Source organism: Xiphophorus maculatus, chromosome 3 (assembly GCF_002775205.1).
Source record: "Xiphophorus maculatus strain JP 163 A chromosome 3, X_maculatus-5.0-male, whole genome shotgun sequence".
Taxonomy (NCBI): Eukaryota; Metazoa; Chordata; class Actinopteri; order Cyprinodontiformes; family Poeciliidae; genus Xiphophorus; species Xiphophorus maculatus.
Window position 1 is genome coordinate 19,608,582 of NC_036445.1, and position 22,447 is coordinate 19,631,028.

Genomic DNA, 22,447 nt, shown 5'->3' on the forward strand with positions numbered 1-22,447 from the left:
AGTCTTGATCTTGGAGGACCAGCCTTGATTCCATGCCTGGTGATGGGCTATAAAGAAGAAAAGGCATGGGGAAGTGACAATGTAATTTAAACACTTAAAAGCAATTACAAGAATTTTAAAACATATTGTAAATTGTCAGGGTGCCAATCAAAAAAAAGCTAAAACCGGAGTCACGTGTTCTCATTTACTTGTGTCATTTAAAAATATTTTAGCAGTATTTTGTTCTAGCTAGAACGGCTGATGCCAACTAAGAGAGAATTACAACAGGGTGTTATATAAGTATTTATTTACTGTCTCTCTGTAAAGACAGACTTAATTTTAGTCAGCAGCATGACATAAAAAATCAGGATTTGATGATTGCATTAACTGGTGATGCTGAAGGAAAGCATCACCAGGGAGCAAAACTGGGACCACCAGGATTAATAAGCATCACTTCGGTCATCCTATCATTAAATGCAGGAAAACTGAGTGCCAACCAGTGGAGGAGACTTAGAATAGAGGGAGCATTTTGAGAGATTCTCTTCAGCTTTGTCACAGAGAGTGCCAGATTGCTGTTTGATAATTACCTTGATTGGGCTAAAATACTTTATCTCAGTTGTAATGTGTTGTTTTTAAGATTTTTCATCAGTATTACAAAGGAAATTGGGACAAAATGTGACATTTTGACAGTCATCTTGCAAACAAATACTCAAAGTGCTAATTAAAAATAATTTCTCTGCTGAGTCTAGGAACTTTTTATGTTTAATTCATAGATTAGAGTTAAATGAAGAAATAAGGTTGACAGGACCAGTTGCACATGTATGCATGTTTTTCAAATGCAAAAGAAAAAATGGGACACCACATCTTGTTTGAACTGATTTGTATGATGAAAAACTATCCCAAGTGTTACACATTTTGCATTTTGTAACACTTTGTCACACTTTGGTTACGAAAGTGAACCTATATCTAACCTTCTATGACTGAGAACAAAGACTATCCTTGTGGCATAAAAGTGGAAATCCCTCTGTGCCTCATTACCCATCTGTGTGCAGTGTGTATATTTTTATAATCCGTACAAATGTCAGATTTCATGAATGAAAGCAACTGTGTTCGGCTCAACTTGTATTAATGGGGAAAGGTGGGGTTTAGTTTTGGAGCAGTAAAGACTGGTTGTCACAACAGGGGCCAAATGACTCTATAGTGCAAGCATGAACATGAACACACACAGACGTGCTGCTAGAAACCTGAGCAGAGACAGGCTCTTGTGATAGCAGCTTGTGTTTGGGTTACATAATGAGCAGCCGTCAGGCCGGTGGCAATAATAGTACTGTAGCTGTACTTATGAGTGAACTTTACTGGGGCGGACGGAAAGAAGAAGAGGGTGTTAAAGCCATGGGAGCTGCAGGAGAGGCCTGACCTGCAGCTGGTACTAACAAGGAAAGTATGAAGTTGAGTTTGACGAAGCTGGTTTTTACAATGTCAGGTGTAAGCCATGTCAGTTTTAGCTGACAGGCAATAAAATGCAAACAAAATGCAATAAAGGCAGGCAAGATTTATGCTAAAAAAATGTAAATAGCAAAGGAGGAAACAGAGAAAGAGATAAAAATTGACAGCAAAGGTATCATGTGAAACCACCCAGAACTGATATGCTGCAAAGAAAACAAAGTGTCAAATGCATAAAACGTTTAGTTTCAAGATGACTTGAAAAAGATACATCATGACATGAATGCAGAAATAAGATACTTTTACACAAGATACTTTTACACATGGCTAAAAAATATTTATCTATTTAATAATACGAAACACATTTGAAAGACTATTTAGTTTCTGGTTTTAAACTGTTTTTATTCAGTGCTGGCTGTAAATTGATTTATGTTGATTTTATTTACTGTTTATGTAACAGTAAATGATCTTAGCCATTATGACAAATACATATGACCTATATACATACAGTTTATTTACATTTTAATCACACATAAAAAAAGTTAAACTATTATTATAATACTAAAGAAAAACATAAATAGATACTTGTGATATTAACAAAATTAGTATTTAATAAATGAAAACAAGAAAATGATCAATAGTGATTACTCTAATAGGCAATAAAGAGGTTTACATATTGTAAAATAATCCCAGTAATTATTCAGGAATCCGAGAACTAGCTTGATGGCCTCTTCCAGCCATTCCAGCATACCCACTGCTTATAACAGGAATCCTAGACAGCATGGGGAATTTCACTGACACACAGTTACTGACAAGGCTGTAAAGAGACGTGGAAATAAAGGAGGAGGGGCAGGGTGCAGAAGGGCACAACGTGAGTGACAGCTGGAATGAAGGAAAATGGGAGACGGTCTTCAAGATGTTGGATCCAGTAAAATCAGTGCAACGCAGTGACTGTGGGGGGAAAGAGGGGGCTGGTAGGGACTGTGAAGGAAACGTTTGAAATACTTTGTAGCTGGTTGTCGCATGTTTGCCAGAACAACACAAGAGAGAAAGTGTGCAGGGGGGGAGTCTTGACACAGGAGTGGGAAAAGAGAGAGAGGAGTGTGTATATCCCCAGGGGAGATGCACACGGCCAATATCTGGGTTTCCATAAACATCTAAGAGCGTATCTGCAAGGCAGCTGCGTGGATCAACAGAGCTAAGCCTAAAATACAAGCTTTAATTCCAGTTTATATATCAGTTTAGCAGCAGATGTACTACATATTTCCAGCATTGAACACAGAGGTTAGAAAAGTCTCGTTTTGATGATGAAAATAGTCGAGACAAACTGAACAGAGAACCTGAACAGAGAACCAGAAATGACAGTAAGTATTAAATATTGTTCTTGTCTGTTTGTGTCAAACTGTGTGAGCACTAATGCTAATAAAAGATTAGACATTTTGCATATATGTGTGTTTTGCTATGCATGTTAATTGTGCAGAGTGATTTTGCAGCTGTACACTAAGACAGCATGCAGGCGTTGCTCTGATTGCTAGTTATTGCAGAAAGTATTTTAATGTTCCAGCTAGAGGCTTTAGATCTTTAATGCCTCCTTCAATAGTGTTAAAAGAATTAGCTCAGTCACGACTGGTATTAAAATCCTTTAGCACTTGTTAATTGGTGACAAATACGGAACATTTAATAATTAATGAAGTGCTCTTGATAAAACTCTATACTGATTCTGCACCAGCTGAGATAAAAAAGCAAAATTATCTGCAAACTAAAGTTTGATCTACTTTAAATTAACCAAAAAGTTACAGACCAACTCTGTTTTATTGCTATAAGAGAAATAAAGAGCAAATGATTAATGTAATAAGCAGACAGCTGCAACCCATATTTATAGTATGAAAATGATCTAAAATTGATACGTATTCAAGAACAGTTTAATCCTAAACCCGTTTAAATATATGAATTAATAATTAATGTATGAACGCAATCCGAAATTCTTGTTTAAAGTTAAGACGCATGAATCTGTTTTATATTTTCCTTTCTAACCATTAGTAAGTTGTAAAAGTATTGTTTTTATAACATCTTGAAGGTCTGAAAAACATTCAGGAGATGCATAACTCTTGACACAATTGATCACATCAAGGCAATATTAGTGTCTCAAACTGGTTGAAGCTTTACATCTGATCTATTCATTTGTTTCTGAAGTAACAAAAAGCTGATATACAGTTTCGTGTAAAAGTTTTACTTGAACTTTTCTATATTTCGACACATTACAACTTCAAACCTCTGTGTATTTTAATGGATATTTGAAGTGATTGAGCATGGCAGCTGGTTAAAGTTGACGGAAAGATAGACGAGGCTCCTCACAATAAGGAAAAGGACTTATGTTCCCCTTTAAGAAGGACAATAACCCTGAACATACAACTAGAGCTACAATTGAAGCTGATTTATGTGTTAGAGTGACTCCAAGTTCAGACCTAAATCCAATTGAGAATCCAGAGAACGACTTGAAAAAAAAATTCACAGTCATTCCCCATAACCTCGATACACAGGTGGACCTTATTTACTATCCAAGTGACTTCTGAAAGTTTATTTAAGGTTATCTAGAAGCATCAGAGTAAATAGGGACATTTCTACTTGAATAAAAAAGGAGAAATTGAAAACCATGTGCTCGTTTTCTACTAATTCATATTAATATTCGTTTGTGTAAAATCCCAATTTTAAGATACAGAAAAGTCTGTGGTTCTAATGTTGAAAAACTTCAATAATCAATACTTTTGCTGTGCACAGCAACTTATTTTGAACAGTTCCTCAGAAATTACAAAGCAAACCTTCAGTGTCATTATGCATCAGCTGACCTTCTTATGTAGCCACTTTCATTGCTCTGATTGAGCTAAAGCAGGACTTACTGATTGAAACCTGGGCGATAATTATTTCCACAGCTATATAGGCAACGGTGTATTTGATATCCGTCGCTTGGTTACACAACATGTGAAAGGTCAGAAGTAAAAACATGCCAGCCACCTTTGATCACCTCATATTTTGTGTTAAGCTGGATTTCTAAGCTGTTGACACCCGGTTTATGTTTTGTAGAGGCTCTACTTCAAAGGAAATCACTGGGGATGAGACAAAGACTGATGATGGACATAGCGGCTGAATGACAGAGCCAAATGGTCTGATTGTCCCAAAGAGACATGACAGGAATTAGTCTTACCTATTGTAAACATCAGGGAAGATCAAACTAGATTAGCAGAAAGTAAAATAGCACAATACGTTCCATTAATCTTTCTGCCAGGTGCTAGTCATGGATTTTCTAGCCTGCAACCAGAGAAATGAAAAAGAATTTCATTTTGCAATCAATAAGACACATGAGACTTATGTTTTCCAGGTCTTGTCGTGTTGCAGATTCATGCCGTGCTCAAGAATGTGCAGCCGTGGAGTCGCACTTCATTTTTCTTACGCTGTCTATCATCAAATGCTGATCAAACTGTAGATCTAATTTCTCTGGATGCTACAGAATCAAATCCTCACCCTCTCACAGCTCTGTCACAGAATCTGGATTTGTGTGTCTGTTTGCATGCAACCTTCCAGGCCGAGGCAGCCAAGGAACTCGACGAGCTATGTTTCCTGTCAGCACAGTCCCTGCCCAGTCTGAAGGTGTCGAAGCACTTTCAGGTGCTGAAGCTCCTGGGAGAGGGATCGTATGGAAAGGTCATGCTAGCATTGCACAGGAAGAGAGGTCAGTGAATGACTGTAAGAGTGTGAAGTACAGGATGCAGGGGGGTTGTTTTCTCTCTAATTAAGACAGTATGTGTGTTTGGTCAGCCTTTGCTGGAGTTCATTTAATCTTTAGTGCTTCTGTAACTGTAATGAATGGCTCTGAAAGCATTCCTCCGGATAGAGTTGCAGCAGCTGGAGCAAAGCCGTGAAGCAAATTTGCTCTGAGGGGGGGGATTATATTTGTTAACAGTGTCAGCGATGGGCAGCACTTGCGCTGCATAAATGATGACAGGTTTTAAATAGTCCACTTCAATTAAAAATCTTCAACATTGCTTTAATTCCCACTAGGAACTCCAATGGCTCTGAAGTTCTTCCCGCGGAAGTCCACCTCACTCACCTCTTTCCTGCGGGAATACAACCTCTCCCTCGCTTACTGCACCCATCCCTCTCTGACCAGGGCCCTCGGCATCTTCTTCTCCACGCCGTCCTACTATGTTTTTGCCCAGCAAGCCTGTCTGTATGGGGATCTCTACAGCGTTGTTGTGTCAGAGGTCAGTTTGAAGCCCAGAAAATATAGACATGCAAAAGCACATCATAAAAATCCATATTTTCAAAACATCTGCAAGGCAGATATACAGGAGCTGTGATGGTTACGACGCACATCAGCTGTTTCTCTGCTGATCCACTCGCTCTGAGCTCTTTATTATGCCAGTAAAAACTTGAGACAGGCCTGATAAGATACCCCCAGTACACCTATTTCTGTGTTTGTGCCTCTGCCAGTAACACAGCAGAGAGCAGATAAGACAAAGGACAGCTTGCTTTACGTGAGCAGGGATTTCCAAGAGCATCACCGGCTGTTGTAGTGACGTAGATCTGATTCTCAGCAAGGCGCTGCTGAGGAGCTCCAAGACTTGTCAGATCACTATCGTTCACCCATGAGGAGAAAGGTCCATGTTTTGCCAAAATACTAAGAAGAAAAACTCCATATGAGCGGAATGGTATGGTTCTCATTTGGAAGAATAGTGAGAATCAAACTAAAACTAATCAGAGAGGCTTTCAAGGTTACTTTTTTTTGGTCATTTTATGGCTCTAGTCTCATGCAGCTGAAATCTTTTAACCCTGTCTTATTTGCACTGGACAGCTATCTGTCCCCTTCGGTCTGGGCGGTGTAGATTATGTTACTCAGTTGCCAATGACAGAGCTGGAAAAAGTATAATGTGTAAAATCTGTTAGAGTAATCATCAGATCCCAAAATAACATAGTGGAAATACAATCATTTAACTGAGGTTTAATGTCAGTTTCAAGTTAAACCACCTTCAAATGCTTTACAGTGTACACTGTAAATGCAAAATTTTATTTATTTGAAAATAGTAAGTTGACTCAAATCAGTTGTTATCAAATTTCTATTAACACTCACTATTAGTAAGTTACTTGGAATTTGTGGTTTTTCTAACTCACTCTACTTGAGCTGGATTCATTTAGTAAAAGTAAGTTTTTGATAATTGTGGATCTTTTTTTCCTTATTGGAAAGTACTCAGACTCAATAGTACATGTATCCAAGACCAATGTAAATGCTTTATTGAGGTTTTCTTTTCCTTTCTGGAGCCAGAATTATGTATCTTTTGTATTTATTGTGTATTTCAAATATTTGATGTAATTAGCAATTCTGTGAAGTAGGACAGAGTGTTGTGGTGGTGCAGGGGTAAAGCACAACCCACATAAGGAGGCCTTAGTCCTTGACATGGCCGTCACAGGTTCGATTCCCGGCCTGATGACCCTTGGCTCATGGCTTCCCTCTCTCTCATTACACACTTTCCTATCTGACCCCTCTCAAATGAAGGTCACGAGAGCCAATAACACCGTAATTGTGATTAACAAGAGAGAGGACAAGTTTTTTCCCCCCATCAGTTGAATTACTTGATTTAGTACTGCTTACTTAAAATAAATTAGATTTTCTTACTCATTAATCTTATGTTTATTTTTTTGTAAGGCAACGAGTTTGCATAATTTTTTCAAGTAAGGTGAGCTAATTAGATTTTACAGAGTGGATGATCAGGACGTTCTGTGTGCTTTAGGTCGGGGTGGACGAGGACTGCGTCCAGAGGGTGATGTCCCAGCTGAGTGGCGCTGTCACATATCTTCACTCCCTGGGGTTCGTTCACCGCGACATCAAACCAGAGAACATCTTCCTGTGTGACAGATCCTGTCGCTGGGTCAAACTGGGTGACTTTGGCCTGACCCGAGCTGTCGGCACCAAGGTCCGAGCCGTTTGGTACGAGTCTCCGTTCTGCACCCCTGAGGTCGAACCGGAAAAGGCGCTTGAGAAAGAGATGGAGAGGAGGCTTGGGGAGGGGATGGAGATGGAAGAGGTGGAGCTGGAGCTGGAGGACATCTGGATAACAGTGCAGCCCTCCATTGACAGCTGGGCCCTCGGTGTGCTCGTCTACTGCCTGCTGACCGGCTGCTTCCCCTGGGAGGAGAGCACGCACGACGACCCTGGCTACCGTAAATACAAGGCGTGGTTTGACCGTGAGGCTGAAAAAAACGAGGACAAAACAGGGTGTATTCAGGAGGCTGACAGTTACCAAATCATGGAGCAGAAGCAGAAAAGCAACCCTCCTCCCTCGCAGTTTGAGGGCCTCAGCCCTCTAGTGATGACTCTTTTAAAGGAGCTTCTTCATCCCGACCCCAAACAGAGAGGGAGCCCGGAGGAGATCCTCAGCTACTTGGGTGGGCCGTGGCTCATGGAGACTGCGAGAGAGGAGCAGAGGAGGAAGGAGGAGGCTGAGAAGGAGGCCAGGAGTATAAGAGAAAAAGGAGGTGTGGAGGAAGAGCTCCTCAGAGAAGGTAGAGGAGAGAGATGAGTTTTGTAGATAATGCTGCAATTCAAATGTATAAGGTGCTGCTTTTTACATATGTCTGTAAATATCCTTCATCCAGGTTTCACTTTCACTGCTATATACAGTATATTGTTGGTTTGTTTTGTGTGTGTTCTTATGAATGAATTGCATAGGAAGGATTCGAATTTGGCCAGATGATCATCTCTTTTGTGTTGCATACAAACAGTTCTGGTGAAAGTGTTTTAATAAAATAATTCTTCAAGAATCTCTTTAACCTTTCATGGTCTCAACATTTATCATAAGCCACCACATTTTACATACTCAGCAAAACTTTGCACAGTGGGGTTATTCAAAGAAGCAGCCAAGAGGCACAGAGTAGGTCTTGAGGAGATGCAGAGATCCACCGCTCAGGTAGGGGAGTCTGTCAATAAAAAAAGTATTTGTAGAGCATGCCACTAATCTTTAACAGATTTAAAAAAACCTACAAAAATCCTCTTAGTACTTCACACAAACATGCAGTGAACACGCCAGCTCTTCTGGTTAGAGGAGATCAGAATATTGCATTTTTATCTCAATATGCAAAACATTTTGTTTTTTCACAGATTAGACCTCATGTTGCCCAACGCAACATACGGTTTCACTATAACTCATGACGGTGGCTGCATCATGCTGTGGAAACAATTCTCTTCAGGGAAGCTGGCCGGAGTTGATGAGCTAAAGCATTGAGTACAAGCACATTTTGGGAATAGAGAGTTGCAGTGGGACAGAGTAGATCAAAGCATATTGATTTGTTGGAATGGCCTAGTCAAAGTTAAGATATAAAAATATATGAGAAGACTTTAAATTGATGTTCACAGATGATTTCCCTCCAATATGACTCAATTTGAGCCCTTTTGCAAAAAACAACAATTTCAATCTATAGATACACAAACCTGGTGCCTAAAAGACTAAATACAATAAAAAGGTGGTTTTATAAACAACTGACTCCATTTCCAGAATGTGCACTACTGTTTGTTGGTCTGCTGGTTCATTTCCCAATAAAAAACCTTGATCTATAGTTGCAACCTGACAAAATGTGAATAGGTTTGATGTTATAAGTAAGCTTGGGAGACTTAGGAGTGACTAAGAACTCTGCAGAAGGAACACATGCAAGCTTCCCACGGAAAAGCCTTGATTGGGATTCAAACCTAGGACCATTTTTCTACAATTCAGCATTTCTACAGCAGTGTTAACATTTAATCTTCAGGCTACGGGTCAATAAATGAATCAAATATATATTTGCACGTACTGTCTATGGATAAAACATAAAACCTAGTTTCTACAAACTGCACATCGGTGGAGGCTGGTGAAATCTTGGATTTGATGGAGCAACAGGTGCAGCTCAACAGCAAAGGCACATCTAAAATTGGAGTGAACAATACAGCATGATATTATTACCATCTTGCTCTTCATCCAAATCTGTGTGCTGCTAATGTGATTCATAGCTAGCTGTAAACAAAGAGCCAAGCTACTTATTTCAATTAATTTCAAAGCTTAAACTCCCTCATTTTAAACTCCACATTCTTGACATTTTGCTATAAAAAATAGTGATAAATACAGATAGGCCGGTTAAAATCCTAACATTTAGACTCAGAAATTAAATTTCTTGCACTCTTGCAAACCCCACATTAACCATGCTTTAATATTAGCTGCAATTCCACATGATTTTGGCACTAAATACAATAAACGATTAACAGCTTTAGAAGGAACTGAATTAAATTTAGCCTTACATTCCATTAAGCAATGTGAATAATATCACCATTTCAGTTTGGAGTGGTTCCCTGCTAGTAGGAACTGTTAATGTGCAGTGTGTGTGCCAATGAGGTCTGCTAACTCCTGCTAAGGGCCATTCCAGATGGCTTTATAAATAGATCTCAGGCCCATCCATTCACACGGTGTGCACATCATCACTTCTCTGACTATCTGCACTACTGCAGGCCTGCAAATACAGAAGCGAGGCCTTCTTGGCGTCCAGAAGCTTGCGGCAACACAATCTGGTAGAATACTGAAATCATTACCCTTGACCTCTCTTATGCTTTAACTTCCAGATCTTATGCAGATTTTTTTCTTTCTTACACAGATTTTTGATGTTTCTTACATTTTGCCTCTGACCTTCTTTCTGCGTATTGTCTTCCTCTCATTCCTTCAATCTCTGCAGCTCTGTCTGTAAAGTGCAGAGTGAATATTGAAAACAGTGCATTAGCTGATCTTTACACATTTTGTGATGATTCAGCCACAGATGTCAGTGTATTGTACTTCAAATGACAGATGATAGATAGGTTGCAATGGAGTTTATTTAGCGTTATCAGAATAAAGGAGTTGAATACAGAAAGCATGCCACACTTTCAGTTTTTTTCTTAATAAAACCATTTTTATTCCAGTCCACAACTGGAATAAAATACATACCACTTTGTAGCTCATGAAATTCCACAAATTATATGAAAAAATATTCTGTTTACAACATAACAAAATGTGACCAAGTTAACAGTTGGGTGTATGTTTGCGGTGCTATGCACCTCCCAAATCGACGGTCACTGTAACAGATACTCTGTTTTCTGAGAAAACAGAGGAGGAACGAGGCTCGTGTGACACAGTTGTGGAGTAAAAGGAGGAGCAAGGCCTGACGAGTGGAAACACATGCTGTCAGCCACAGAGGCTGCAGAGAGCCAACGCAAAGATGCTGATCGAGGTGCAAATCTGCTGGAACGCCAGCAGGACAGACAGTACCTGGGATTAGGAAAACAGGAGAAACAGGGACAGCAAGACACTCGGACTGCTGGAGCTCTAACAAAAATCCCATGTTGGGCAGAGGTGGCTTGGTTTACTTTTGGATGTCCTTTCAGGTCCGCAAATATGAGGGACACACAGTCTTAACAGGATACCAAAGACACTCGCATTTATTTTTGTAATGTCAACAGGACTATGATCTCATGGTACTGGTGTGAGGAACACTTAATCGTAAAAGTTCATACTTTTTAGGCTCTTGAGCTTTTAATGAATTTATGTAAATAATTTAACCATGCTTTGCTTATTTTAGATGGCAGTACTTTAGATATTTAAACATTCAGAACAGTAGAGTGGATACAAATAAAAATTGCCAGAAAATTGTCAAAAATGAAGCATATTTTGGCAAAAAGAATCTCATATGAACCTCTTATAAAAATGACACACGGAGAGCAGCAAAACAGGATTTCAGTAGGTGTAGGAAAAATATCAGGAACTTTCTTTGTCACCCACCTGATTGTGACCCAAAACTAGAAATGCAACTGGAAAACTACTCAATTATCAGTCAAGTGCAGAGAATAACAGCTATGAATAATTTCTGGGTTTGTTTACCAGAACTCCTGCACCTCACTAAAGTAAATTAAATGTCAGGACTACAGAAGAGAGGAGGAGGAAGTAAGGCGTGTGTCAGGGTGAGAAAGAGGCAGGTTGAGTTGCATGCAGCACTGGCGAGCATCCTGACATGCCTTCCAACTAATAAACAAGTAGGGAAATTATCTGCTGTTTACAATCTGGTATGCATGTTTTATCCATCCTAGCTGTCCCACCTGCCCTATTTACTCGTCTCTTTCTTCGGCCCATCTCAGCTCTTTTTGTTTCTCACGTGGAAGTGCCTTGAGTGGACTGGCATGTCGATCCGATCTACCCCACCTGCCTCTATTCAACCTTCCTTTTGCTTAGTCGGCCCCATCTGTCAAGTTGTCATCGGGCTCACCCGGTCGACCTTGTTAGAGCCCCCCCACAGGCTGTCCCCAGATTCAGCGTAGCCCCAATATGTCAAGGGGATGATGAGTGTGTTCGCCTTGAGCCAAGCAGCCAGAGCAGTAGCCAGTGACAGCGACGTCGTCCAAACTTCAGGGGTATGCGTGGCAATATTTATATTGGTCGATTCCACAGAAGCCAAACAGATCAGGTTTCCGTCCCGCAGCAACTGTACCCGGGTTTCTGAGACAGAAGGTCAGAAACTATGTTCCTTACACTCACTTTCATTATTGTATGAATTGACGCCTGAAAAGCTTAAAGAACAGCTTATTTTACATGTGTAGCTACACTTTGTTAGAAAACAATAAACTGTCTCACATTATATCACTTTGCAACCTTAAACGTCCATGAATCTTATGTGGATTTTATGAGACAAAGATAACAAAAAGCTTGCAATTGTTAGGAGAAAGAAAAATAATTTATACATCAATATTCAACTCTTTATTTGGTGCCCTAAAATAAAATAAAAAAACTATCCAACCAACTGCCTTTTAAAATTTCCAGACAGAAAAGTTACCACAGGGATAACTGGCTTGTGGCGGCCAAGCGTTCATAGCGACGTCGCTTTTTGATCCTTCGATGTTGGCTCTTCCTATCATTGTGAAGCAGAATTCACCAAGCGTTGGATTGTTCATCCACTGACCGTCGGTTAGTTTTACCCTACTGATAATGTGTTCTTGCAATAGTAATTGCAACAATTACTATTTCATTTCTGAAACCATGTTTGGTGTTTGAATGAAACACCAAACATGGTTTCATTCCTGTTTTGGTGTTGATCATTTATGTATTTACTCTTTTCATGCCAGTTAATCTTCTTGTGTCACTTTATTTATTTGTTAGTTTTGTGTTTTGGCCTTTTGGATTTATTTTCTCTTTGAACAGTTTTATTTTTTCTCTTTCTCTTTACCTTTTCTTGTCCCAGTTCAGCTCTTTGTATTTATTATTCACCTTCCCTCAGTTCAGTCTGCTGTTTCCTCCCCTTCACTCCTGTCCACTATCTTCTGATTCCTTTCTGCACACACTCTCCTTCAGCTGTTTTCATTTTCCTCTGATTGATCCGTCTAGTTGCTTTTTCAAGTTCACTTCTCCATCATTTATAAGTTTCTTGGTTCTCATTGTTCTCCACTGGTTCCTTGCTTCGTTTTCCTTGTTATGTCCATTGCTCAGCCCGTGCCAGAACTTTTGTGACCTGTTTTACCTGCAATCATGATAAGTTTTCTCTTGTTAAAGCTGCAATGTGTAACTTTTATGAACAAAATGTTTTTTACATGGTTACTAAAACTGCCAATATGTCCTCATACAGTATGGTAGCATGAGACAAAAAATGAATCAACCAGTCAGAACCAGGAGGAGAGTCTTAGTGCTGTCAATCACACTTGTGAACTCTACTCACATCCTCCCTTTGCTCTTTGCTACACTACGGCTGGTTCACGAGAAACGAGCCTCCCATGAATGTTAAGGCTAGTTAGCATTGCCACCGATGATGACATGGTGGCCAAGAAAACTAGCCTTGCACTGGGAAAACTAAATAGATGCCAATCCTGGAAGAAAACCTGAAGAAAAACTTGAAAGAGACTGCTAACAACTTGAGACTGGGCCAGAGGTTCACCTTCCAGTACGAGAACACCACTAAAAATTCAGTCTGATCTAAACAAGTGGTTTACATCAAAGCGTATTTGTAAGTTGCAATGATTTAATTAAGATTTTAAAATAGACCATCATCCAATCTAACTGTGCTTCAGCTATTTTGGAAAGAAGAATGCACAGCAAATAATCTGTCTCTGGATCTGAAAATCTGGTAGGTATTCTAACAGACTTGCAGAGGTAATTGCAGCAAATGTAGTTTCTACAAATTGTTGATGCAGGCGAGCAAATAAAAAACGAACACCACACTTTTCCTTTCACTCAGTTCTGAGCTATCCTCTGTTGATATATGACACAGGACCCGTATAAAATATATTCAAGCTTGTGGATGTTACGTGATAAAATGCGAAATATTTCAAATGGTATGAATGCCAAGCTCTGCAGATAAAACCAACATATCCCTACCACTGCCGCCGCTCTACGGATGCCTTTTGCGCGTCATCATACCATGATTACTTGTACACTCAAGAAGAGGACGTACCAGGAGGCTCGAGCTGGTGACAGAGAAACTTATCACGGCTTATGATGGATCAGAAACCATCTAGAAATGCAGTATAAGCATGGTGTCATTTCCACCAGTGTTTTAAAGAACAACATGCCAAACCTACGAACAGAAATAAGTAAGGGTGATAAAAATGATATAACTGAACTGTAATTGGAATAAGTGATCAAATATGATCTTTGCTGTTTGAAATTCTTGGCTTGACTTGCATCAACATGAAAACACACCCTGCACAGATCAAGAGGAGGAGAACATGTTCCCGTGACAGTTGCATCTGTGCTTCAGCTACGGTTCTCGTCACATTTCATTGGACTGATTGAAAGCATGGTTGTCACACTGCTACACAACTAACACAATTAAAAGTTTCAGTTCAAACTCAACTGTTTACATTAATTTTTATTAAATGTTTCTTACAGGAATATGAGACTGGCAGTTATCCAAATGTTTAGACCTCAGTCACACTTGTGTGCCTACCTCACATTAAAACATCCTACAAAGATACATGGCTTTAAAGCTGTACTTTACTGCCATGTAACTTTTATAAAACATATGATTTTTGCATAGTTGTTAAAATTGTTACTATGTCATGGCAGTATAAATGACAGATAATCGGTGAAAACAAGTCTAACTTCTCCACCTCTTCCTAATGCTGTTATTATTAGGAGGAGCTCCTGGTCAGAAACAACCAATCAGAGTTAGGAGGAAAGTCTTAGTGTTGTCAATCAATCTTGCAGCTCTGCTTCACGTGCTAATAGTGGAGAAACAATTTACCGTTACAGAAAAACTGTTTATTCGCCAACATCGATGTGTATGCGGACTATCCTGAACATTCATGGCAGGCTCTGTCACTGGCAGTAGCGCAGCAAAGAGAAAAGGTGAGGGTGTGAGCAGCTTGTATACAAGGAGGACTGACAACGCTAACCCTCCTCCTGATTGGTTGTTACTGATTAAGCTGTGTATTCCTGAAATTAGCACTGGGAGGACTGGGAGAAGGCGGAGAAGCTTGATTTTTTTTCTCTTATACCACACCGTCACCACATAGTGACAGTTTTAACAATTAAAAAAACATATATTTTATAAAAGTTTTAAGAAAATAGCATGTCCTGGTAATTTGACCTTTTGCTCATACAAGCTGCCACAATATTCTTTTATATTCTTGATTTTACTTTTGTCTTTGTGAAGCATTTTGTGATTTTACTGTCTGTTATTAGATAAATAAATTTTACTTACTTACAATTTATTTGACATGTTGAAGACAGAGTTCTACTACAACATTGTGCTACTTTAATGTTTTTGGCAGGCTAGCAGTACTGTGTCTTACTGTCATGCTAAACTATGCCGGCACTTAATCTGCGCTGATGAAGATTTAATACAACTCCGCATTCCCGATGCTTGGAGAGGCTCCAAATGACAGCTGGTCAACCCATTTTTTATTATTTTTTTTAATTAATTCAGCTAATAATTTAACCCCCTGACATCCCTCATACACTGTGCATAAATAATTTAATTCCCAGATGTTCAGGTGATGATTGGAAGTATGAAAAAAACAGGAAGATGGTGACATCATGGCAAAAGTATTGTATTATGTTCTGATGCATATGAGTGCTGAAAGTTACACCCTTGGTCCTAATTCACATGTAAAATATACAGCAGGCATAAATCATAAGCAACGCAAGTGATTCATTTATATGACAAGACTTCCTTTCTAAGCAAATAGCAACACTGAAGATGATATCACAGAGGCTGTGGAATATTTCAGATAGCTAAATTCAACAAAACAAAACAGGTTATCACTTAGCGCATTTTCTTGACTGGGTCTATCAGTAGTAAACTGGTATTCTGTTCAAATTTATGGAACATCCTTAATCATGAGATACAACTCACTTAAAAAAAGAGAAAAGAAATTAACAATTTCAACTTCAGCAGAAACCAAGGCACACATGTCAGGTTTGTGAGATTTCTCTACTTGCCAAATCTGACGTGAACTCGGTTTGAAAACTGAAATGATTATAGTGTGAACATACATGTGAAACCTTTTTCATTTCTTGTTTTTCCTTTCAAAGATACAGTAAAGATGGAAGTTGCAAGACTACTGAACATGAATGGACTAGCCCTTAAAGCAAGATATATTTTAAATGTGCATTACGCCACCTACTGTTTGTGCAAAGTATCACAAAAATAGGCAACATCCACCCACAAGTATTTGGTACTTTCAATCCCCACATAATACCACGGGATAGGAAATATACCATGGTTTTTGTATTTATTTTTATACAAAAACATTGTGTAATCCTGACAGCTAAAAAAAAACTTCAGCTACTTGATGAATATAAGTCTCTATATTGTGGATCCTGATGACTTAGTTCAACTGAAACTGTCACACTGAACTCAGAGAAAGAAATCATTTCTCCAAAGCAGCAACATTAAAAAAAAATGTGTGAGCAAGTTGGCCTACAAACCTGACTCAGTTACACAAGTTCTGTCTGGAGGAATGAGACAAATTTCCAGCAAATTACTATGAGAAGCATGAAGTACATCCAAAACATTTGACCCAATTTATCAATTTTTATTCCCTCTATTTGAATATCAGAATAATAAACTTCCCTTATTCTCTGACTTAGTTTTCTGGTATTTAGCACAAAATAGAAAGGCCATAAGTCTTTTCATGCAATGTAAATACGTACATTTCGAAATGATTTATTTGAGTTTTTTGAGAAAGTAGAAAAAAATTTCTTTATCAGGATGGGAAGGTTTCTTTTTTTTAAATAAAGTTTAATCTACACCTTGTACCTAAAATAAACAAACTGCTCATATATTTAACTTTAACTTTAAAAATGGTCAAGCCAAAAGGAGGCGAAAGAATGCAAAGCTATTCATTTGAGATTGTAGTGGAAAAATGATGAAAACATGGTTTCTGTGATGGGAAAGAGGAGGAGGAAGAAAGTGAAGAGGAGGAGGGTACAGGGGATGGAAGGAGGGGAAAAAAGAGAAGACAAAAGATCCATAAAAACAGAAAGCAGTTGTGGAGGACAGCAAAAGTTGTGAGTATGAGTTCATTACTTTTTCAACCAAATTTTTACACATTATGTCGTAAGTACACATTCAGGAACATCAGCAGACTTCCAAAAACACTGACTGTAGGAATTATCCATCTGTTTAGGGGTTTGTCTTGTTACATTTGTTACAGACATGTAAGTTGTGCAATTTATGATTAATTGCAACGTTAATGTCAAGAGAAAACAAAAAACATTGGTCCTTAGCAACCAAACTTATGCAGAGAAAGGAGTGTATAGCAAACATTCGAGTTCAGATTGACCAGTAACGTTTGTAAGCAGTAACATGTTTTCTGAAAAGAAAGAAAGCTGGGAAAGAATGTGAGAGTGTAGGAGAGGAGGGGTTGAGGGGCGCTCAAACAGGGCACACAAAAGAATTAAAAAAAGATCACATTCTTTTGTGAGGACTCACATTTTGGACTCTAAAGTTGCTCTGACACATTGCACATGGAATGATGCTAGGCGGGAGAGAAGGAAGGGAGGAAAGGAGATCAAGGAGTCAGGCGGAGAAGGAAAAACACATTTACAGAGGTGAGGTGTTTTCCTTAGCTGCTCCACTGCTACTTTATCAAGCTGTTTACAAGCCTCCAATAAATACCAGATTAAATAAATGTTGGAAAATTACATCAGGCACTTTTACAGCTACGATAACTTCCCAAAACATGGCTCTCTGCAGCACATCTGTGTTTTTGTGCCAAAGGAAAACTTTCAAGGAAAACATTACTGTGGCTCAGAATGTGGGGAGCATTCACACAAGCCTGGGATTGGAGGAAACATAAACAGCATAGTGAGGATATTGAGTAGTTCCACCGTATGAAATCATCCTGACTCTTTTCCTCTTCCTCCAGCTTGTAAAGCTCACCTCTCACAAGTTGAAGGAATGGGCAGCTTCCCAGCGGTCCTGCTCCTCTGCGTTTTCCACGGTAATCGCTGCCAAAATGAACACACAAATCATCCCGTTTAATTACAACCGAGTTGATTTGTTTTTGCATCTTGCGAAACATTCCCCTCCTCTGGTTTCTGTTCCACAGCGCTCACAGCTGTAGTCCAAGCCCAGGAGACCGGTAACGACCTTTTCCTCCTAAGTCACACTCTTGATCGGGACAAGTGAAATCTCTCAGTAGAAGGATGTTGTCCCAGTCTAATCCTGTTTTCTTTTCTTATTTCCAGTGCCACCTGGAGATATCACATTACCATCTCGTAAGTGTCTCTCTTTTAGAGAAACCAAATCTGGATGCTTTAACTATGAGTCACTCTGAGCCCATAACAAACCCAGCATTTGTTGCAAAGATCGCTTAAATACCAGCAGAGATTGCAGTGGTAAAGGTTTTTAAAGATACATCCAAAAATTCCGTAGCTAACTGAGTTTGAGACATAAGAACATACTGATTGATAGACTTGACACCACGAAATGCTACTGTGGCGTCTTCTGTCAGTCTTCTATTGATGCTGGTGTGGGGATGTTGCAGGAAAAAGACTCTACACGATACAGATTTTGGTTGAACAGCAAAGTTTTATAACAATACTGCAGCTTAAGTCAGCACGACCGAATTGCGAGGAAATCCTGGCCCAATCAAAGTGAAATCCCGATGGTTGGACAGCATCCCATTTACAGGGTTCTGGCCAACACACTCCCTTCCCCAAAGCTTACATTATCAGATGCCTGTCTTCCTGATATAGGCATGTTCAGGTCACGGCAGTGGTATGTCTGCTAAGGCAACCAGAGTCTATATATAAAACTTGTTTTTTCAACTCTCCTCTTGCCCATTGCCAAGAAAGTCCTTGGCAATGGGCCTTGTGATGTGTGATCAGACACTACACCACATTGGTTCAGATCTTCTACGGTTTGCTCGTTCTGAGTCTTATACCTCAAAATTTAAATCCCAGCAAACTAAAGCCTTCAGTCGCCTGTCTACAGGGATGAGAATGTTTCCGTTTCCTGTCACTCATAAATATACTCACTATGTTTGCTATATAGAGAATTAATAGAATCTCTATAGAATAGTGAGTTGCCGGGATTGCTTTGTACTGCTCTAATTGTCATTAGGAATGGGAAAAATATATAATGCAGAATGCCTCAAGGCTTTATTCTTGGAACACTTTTACTAAATATTTATGGTCCCTTTCATTAGATGTATCTTTTCATGCCAGTGCTTCAATCACTGCAATGAGTCTCTGTTTGTAAGAAGATCAATGTTCAGTATTCTTATTGGTCGTTAAAGCACTGAGTCTTATTGGACCCACATATAACTTAGAGCATGTGGTCAGGTATAAAATGATCCTCAGATATACAGATACCTTTTCATTCTTATTTCACAAGATCAGAAATAAACAAAGGGAGGCAACATTAATTTCTATGATCTTCAGACCAGAGATGTACCAGAAAATTATTCCTGCTTCTTTAAATCAAGACTAGAACAGGATTGTTTCCAGCAGCTTAGTGAAGCCAAGATATTATTGCATCGTTTTACTGTTTGCTTTAAAGTTATATTTACAACTTTTTTGCTTTTTATGTAATGCTGATATGGTTCTATTCTTTTCTAATTCACTTTCTTACTGTTGCATGCTCAGACTGCAGGGAGGAGATGTATCCTTGCACCAGGATGTACTCAGTTCACAGACCCATCAAGACGTGTCTCGGCAGACTTTGTCTCTACAGGTGACCTGAAACCTTCACGGAGGTTTAATTTGGGCTCTTTGGTAGCAGCTTAATTTCAAGAAGTTCTAGATGTTGCTTTAGTCATCACAGATTTATTTTAAATGAGGTTTGGCTTCATATTTTCTGCCGTGTTAATATTTATTTCAAGTTTCAAGTGTTTCTTTCCTGTTAAGCATGGGACCATTCTCAAAGCTGTTTTTCTTTTTTTTTTTTTAATTAATCTGAGACCTGTGACAGAGTGTCTTCAGCCAGAAATTTCTTCAGGATGGCTACAAGACAGGAGATTCTTCCTGCCCACAGCCATCAGTATCTACAACAACTCTTTGAAGAGAGTTGTATGAGTTAGAACAGTGGTTCTCAAATGGGGGTACGCGTACCCCTGGGGGTACGTGGAGGTACTGCAGGGGGTACGTGAAGCTTTTCAAAATATCTTTAAAAAATCAGTAGGCTCCTCATAATAAGTCTTGGGAAAAATTATTTTGTAAAAAGTTCGATAAAATATAAATGTGTGTTCATACACTGAATTTTATATTCAGTATTTACAGGGTATTTACAGCACTGTACCTCTTTTTTAATCCAAAAATGTTTTGCCCGTGTCAGGGGGTACTTGACTAAAATTATATTTTTAAGGGGGTACATCACTGAAAAAAGTTTGAGAACCACTGAGTTAGAACAACAATTAAATTCCCTCTGAGATTACTAAAGTATTTTTTGGTATTCAACATTCACACAAAAAAGGTCCTAATCTCAAGAAATGGACCAGTGAAAAACAACTAGGAGTCTTTCATCAAGAGACTTTTCAGACAGATCTAAGAAAAACATTATTTTTTGCACCAACAAACTTGCTTCCCTTTCAGGTTTTCTGTCAGATGTCTGGTTTTGTCTAATTTCTTCTTGGATGAAGTTGAAAGAAAAAATATTGAAAGCCCTTCTTTAAAGTGTAGAGACCTCTTTATTAAGGCAGAATTAAAAGATTACAAATCTGACAGTAAATGTAACAACATTTTGTGGAGAACACGTTATCCAAAGTAATAAATGTAAATCAGAATCTTCTTGTTTTATGCGGTTTAGAAGAAAACCTGTTTGACATTTTCAACTTAAGTCACCACCACACTGTATTTGAAAGGAAACTGAAAAATAAAATGTACCTTTGGTTCTGTCCCAGTCTGTGAGGTGACCCAGTTTGGTAGATATAACTTTCCTTTATTTAACTATTGCCTGTAAATGTGGGAAACTCCCAGCAAATCAACAGTTTCTGAAACAGAGTCTTGCACAACCAACCACATCCAAAGTAACTAAAATCGCCTTTTTCCTCATTCTGATAGTTAGCTTTCACTTCAATCTTGTAGATTGAATTATTAGGTTCTAAATTTTTTCTAAAGGTTCCCCATTATACAACTAGTAATATTTTTTAATTAATTATGAATTGCCCAGATGCTTGAAACGCTTTATTAAACACTATTCTGACATAAAGCCGTGTGTTTATGTTTACTTCTGCTGCTGAAACAGCCTTCCACGCGTATATGTGATCAATAACGAGATCTGCGTGCGGACGGTGTGCCAGCAAGACGAATATCTGAAAGGTGAGAAAATCTTTGTTTAAAAACATTTCTCAAAAAAATTTTGTATAGTTATCCAGACTTCTGTCATTTATATTTATTTGGCAAAGGAAGTAAGTCAGGAAAATAAGGATACATCAAAGAAGACAGGAAGAAATGAAAGAAGGAAGAAACTGGACAGAAAAGGACACAAAAAATGATGGAAGGAAGGATATTAGGAGTAATTAGGAAATACAAGAATGGAAAGGAGGGAATGAAGAAGAAAGGAAAGACACCACAAAGAACAATAAATTAAATAAGGTCACAAAGAAGAAAAACAGAAAGGATATAAAAAAAAATGATGGGCAGAAGAAAGAAAAGGAGGGCCAAAGGGAGGATACAAGAATGGAAGGAAAAAGGAGGGTAGGAAAGACAAAGAGGAAGAAAAGTCATAAAAAAGTAAATCAAAGATGAATGAAGATGAGGGAGGAAAGAAGGACACAAGGAAAGAAGAACATAATATAATTAAAAATAAAGACAGAAAGAAGGACATATGGAAGGAAACGAAGCAAGAAAGAATTAGTAAGGGAACAAAGAAGAAAAAGTGAGGGAGGGACACAAGTAGGTATACAAAAAAGGAAAGAAGGACAAACAGAAAAAGGGACAAAAATAACAACAATTGACAAAAGAGTAGAGAATTTCATACCAATCCAGACCTGCAAAACAAATTCCAACAAATCCAACTTCTCAAGACTGTGTAGGAACCCTGTCTAAGGCCAGAACATAAAAACATGTCTGTTTCCTTTCTGACAGCTGAACTGTGCAGGGAGTTGTCTGGGTGGCCCAAACGTATTGCGAGGTCTTCTTCTGGGAAGCGCTGCCGCAGCCGTCGCAACAAGCCGAAGACCTGGGCAAACCAGGCCTGATGTGGCCCAGAGAGGAGATTTCATCCATCAGTGAGGATGGTGCATCAGGGGGGAATAGCAAAACCATAAAGACAGTACTCAGCAGAAGGAGTTTTTCACTTTTCAGTTATGTCTTTATTCATGCATCAACCTTTTTATTGTCTGTGAATACTGATGTAATGTTCTGCTCATGGGAGTTTTGGGACTTCCATGGTTTATGATCCATTTAAGGTACTGTAGTAATGAGTTATTTTATGTTAGATAGAAACAAAAAGTAAAGCTTCACTGCAAACTTACTGACATTCCAGTTTTGTGCACATCAGTTTAAGCAATAAAATACAACAAAACTTGATTCTGAGTATTTCATTTATA

At 38.8% G+C, this 22,447-nt stretch overlaps 2 protein-coding genes across 3 annotated transcripts; both read left to right on the forward strand.

Moving 5' to 3' along the window:
• The first annotated feature begins 2,390 nt into the window (after positions 1-2,390).
• On the forward strand, positions 2,391-8,249 carry LOC102218527 (serine/threonine-protein kinase SBK2-like). The gene is made up of 4 exons (XM_014468674.2): positions 2,391-2,786; positions 5,002-5,149; positions 5,479-5,681; positions 7,206-8,249. Exons 1-4 carry the CDS (start codon positions 2,781-2,783, stop codon positions 7,992-7,994), a joined length of 1,146 nt encoding a protein of 381 aa, XP_014324160.1. The 5' UTR covers positions 2,391-2,780; the 3' UTR covers positions 7,995-8,249.
• An 8,640-nt stretch (positions 8,250-16,889) lies between these two features.
• LOC111608133 (microfibrillar-associated protein 2-like) lies at positions 16,890-22,427 on the forward strand. Of its 2 annotated transcripts, none has more exons than XM_023331144.1 (7): positions 16,890-16,961; positions 17,822-17,896; positions 18,005-18,037; positions 18,144-18,173; positions 19,545-19,632; positions 21,142-21,215; positions 21,984-22,427. In XM_023331144.1, the coding sequence occupies exons 2-7, from the start codon at positions 17,854-17,856 to the stop codon at positions 22,094-22,096; spliced, it is 381 nt and encodes a 126-aa protein (XP_023186912.1). In that variant the 5' UTR covers positions 16,890-16,961; positions 17,822-17,853; the 3' UTR covers positions 22,097-22,427. The 2 variants fall into 2 exon arrangements, with proteins under 2 accessions (XP_023186912.1, XP_023186911.1); XM_023331143.1 differs by lacking the exon at positions 16,890-16,961 and adding an exon at positions 17,408-17,504.
• The last annotated feature ends 20 nt before the right edge of the window (positions 22,428-22,447 follow it).

Coding starts and splice junctions, on each gene's coding strand:
- LOC102218527 (XM_014468674.2), top strand. Junction 5,150..5,478: donor AGCATTGCACAGGAAGAGAG/GTCAGTGAATGA, acceptor AATTCCCACTAG/GAACTCCAATGGCTCTGAAG. Junction 5,682..7,205: donor ACAGCGTTGTTGTGTCAGAG/GTCAGTTTGAAG, acceptor TGTGTGCTTTAG/GTCGGGGTGGACGAGGACTG.
- LOC111608133 (XM_023331143.1), top strand. CDS start 17,426: ATGATGCTAGGCGGGAGAGAAGGAAGGGAGGAAAGGAGATCAAGGAGT. Junction 17,505..17,821: donor GGAAAAACACATTTACAGAG/GTGAGGTGTTTT, acceptor CTCTTCCTCCAG/CTTGTAAAGCTCACCTCTCA. Junction 18,174..19,544: donor AGATATCACATTACCATCTC/GTAAGTGTCTCT, acceptor TTGCATGCTCAG/ACTGCAGGGAGGAGATGTAT.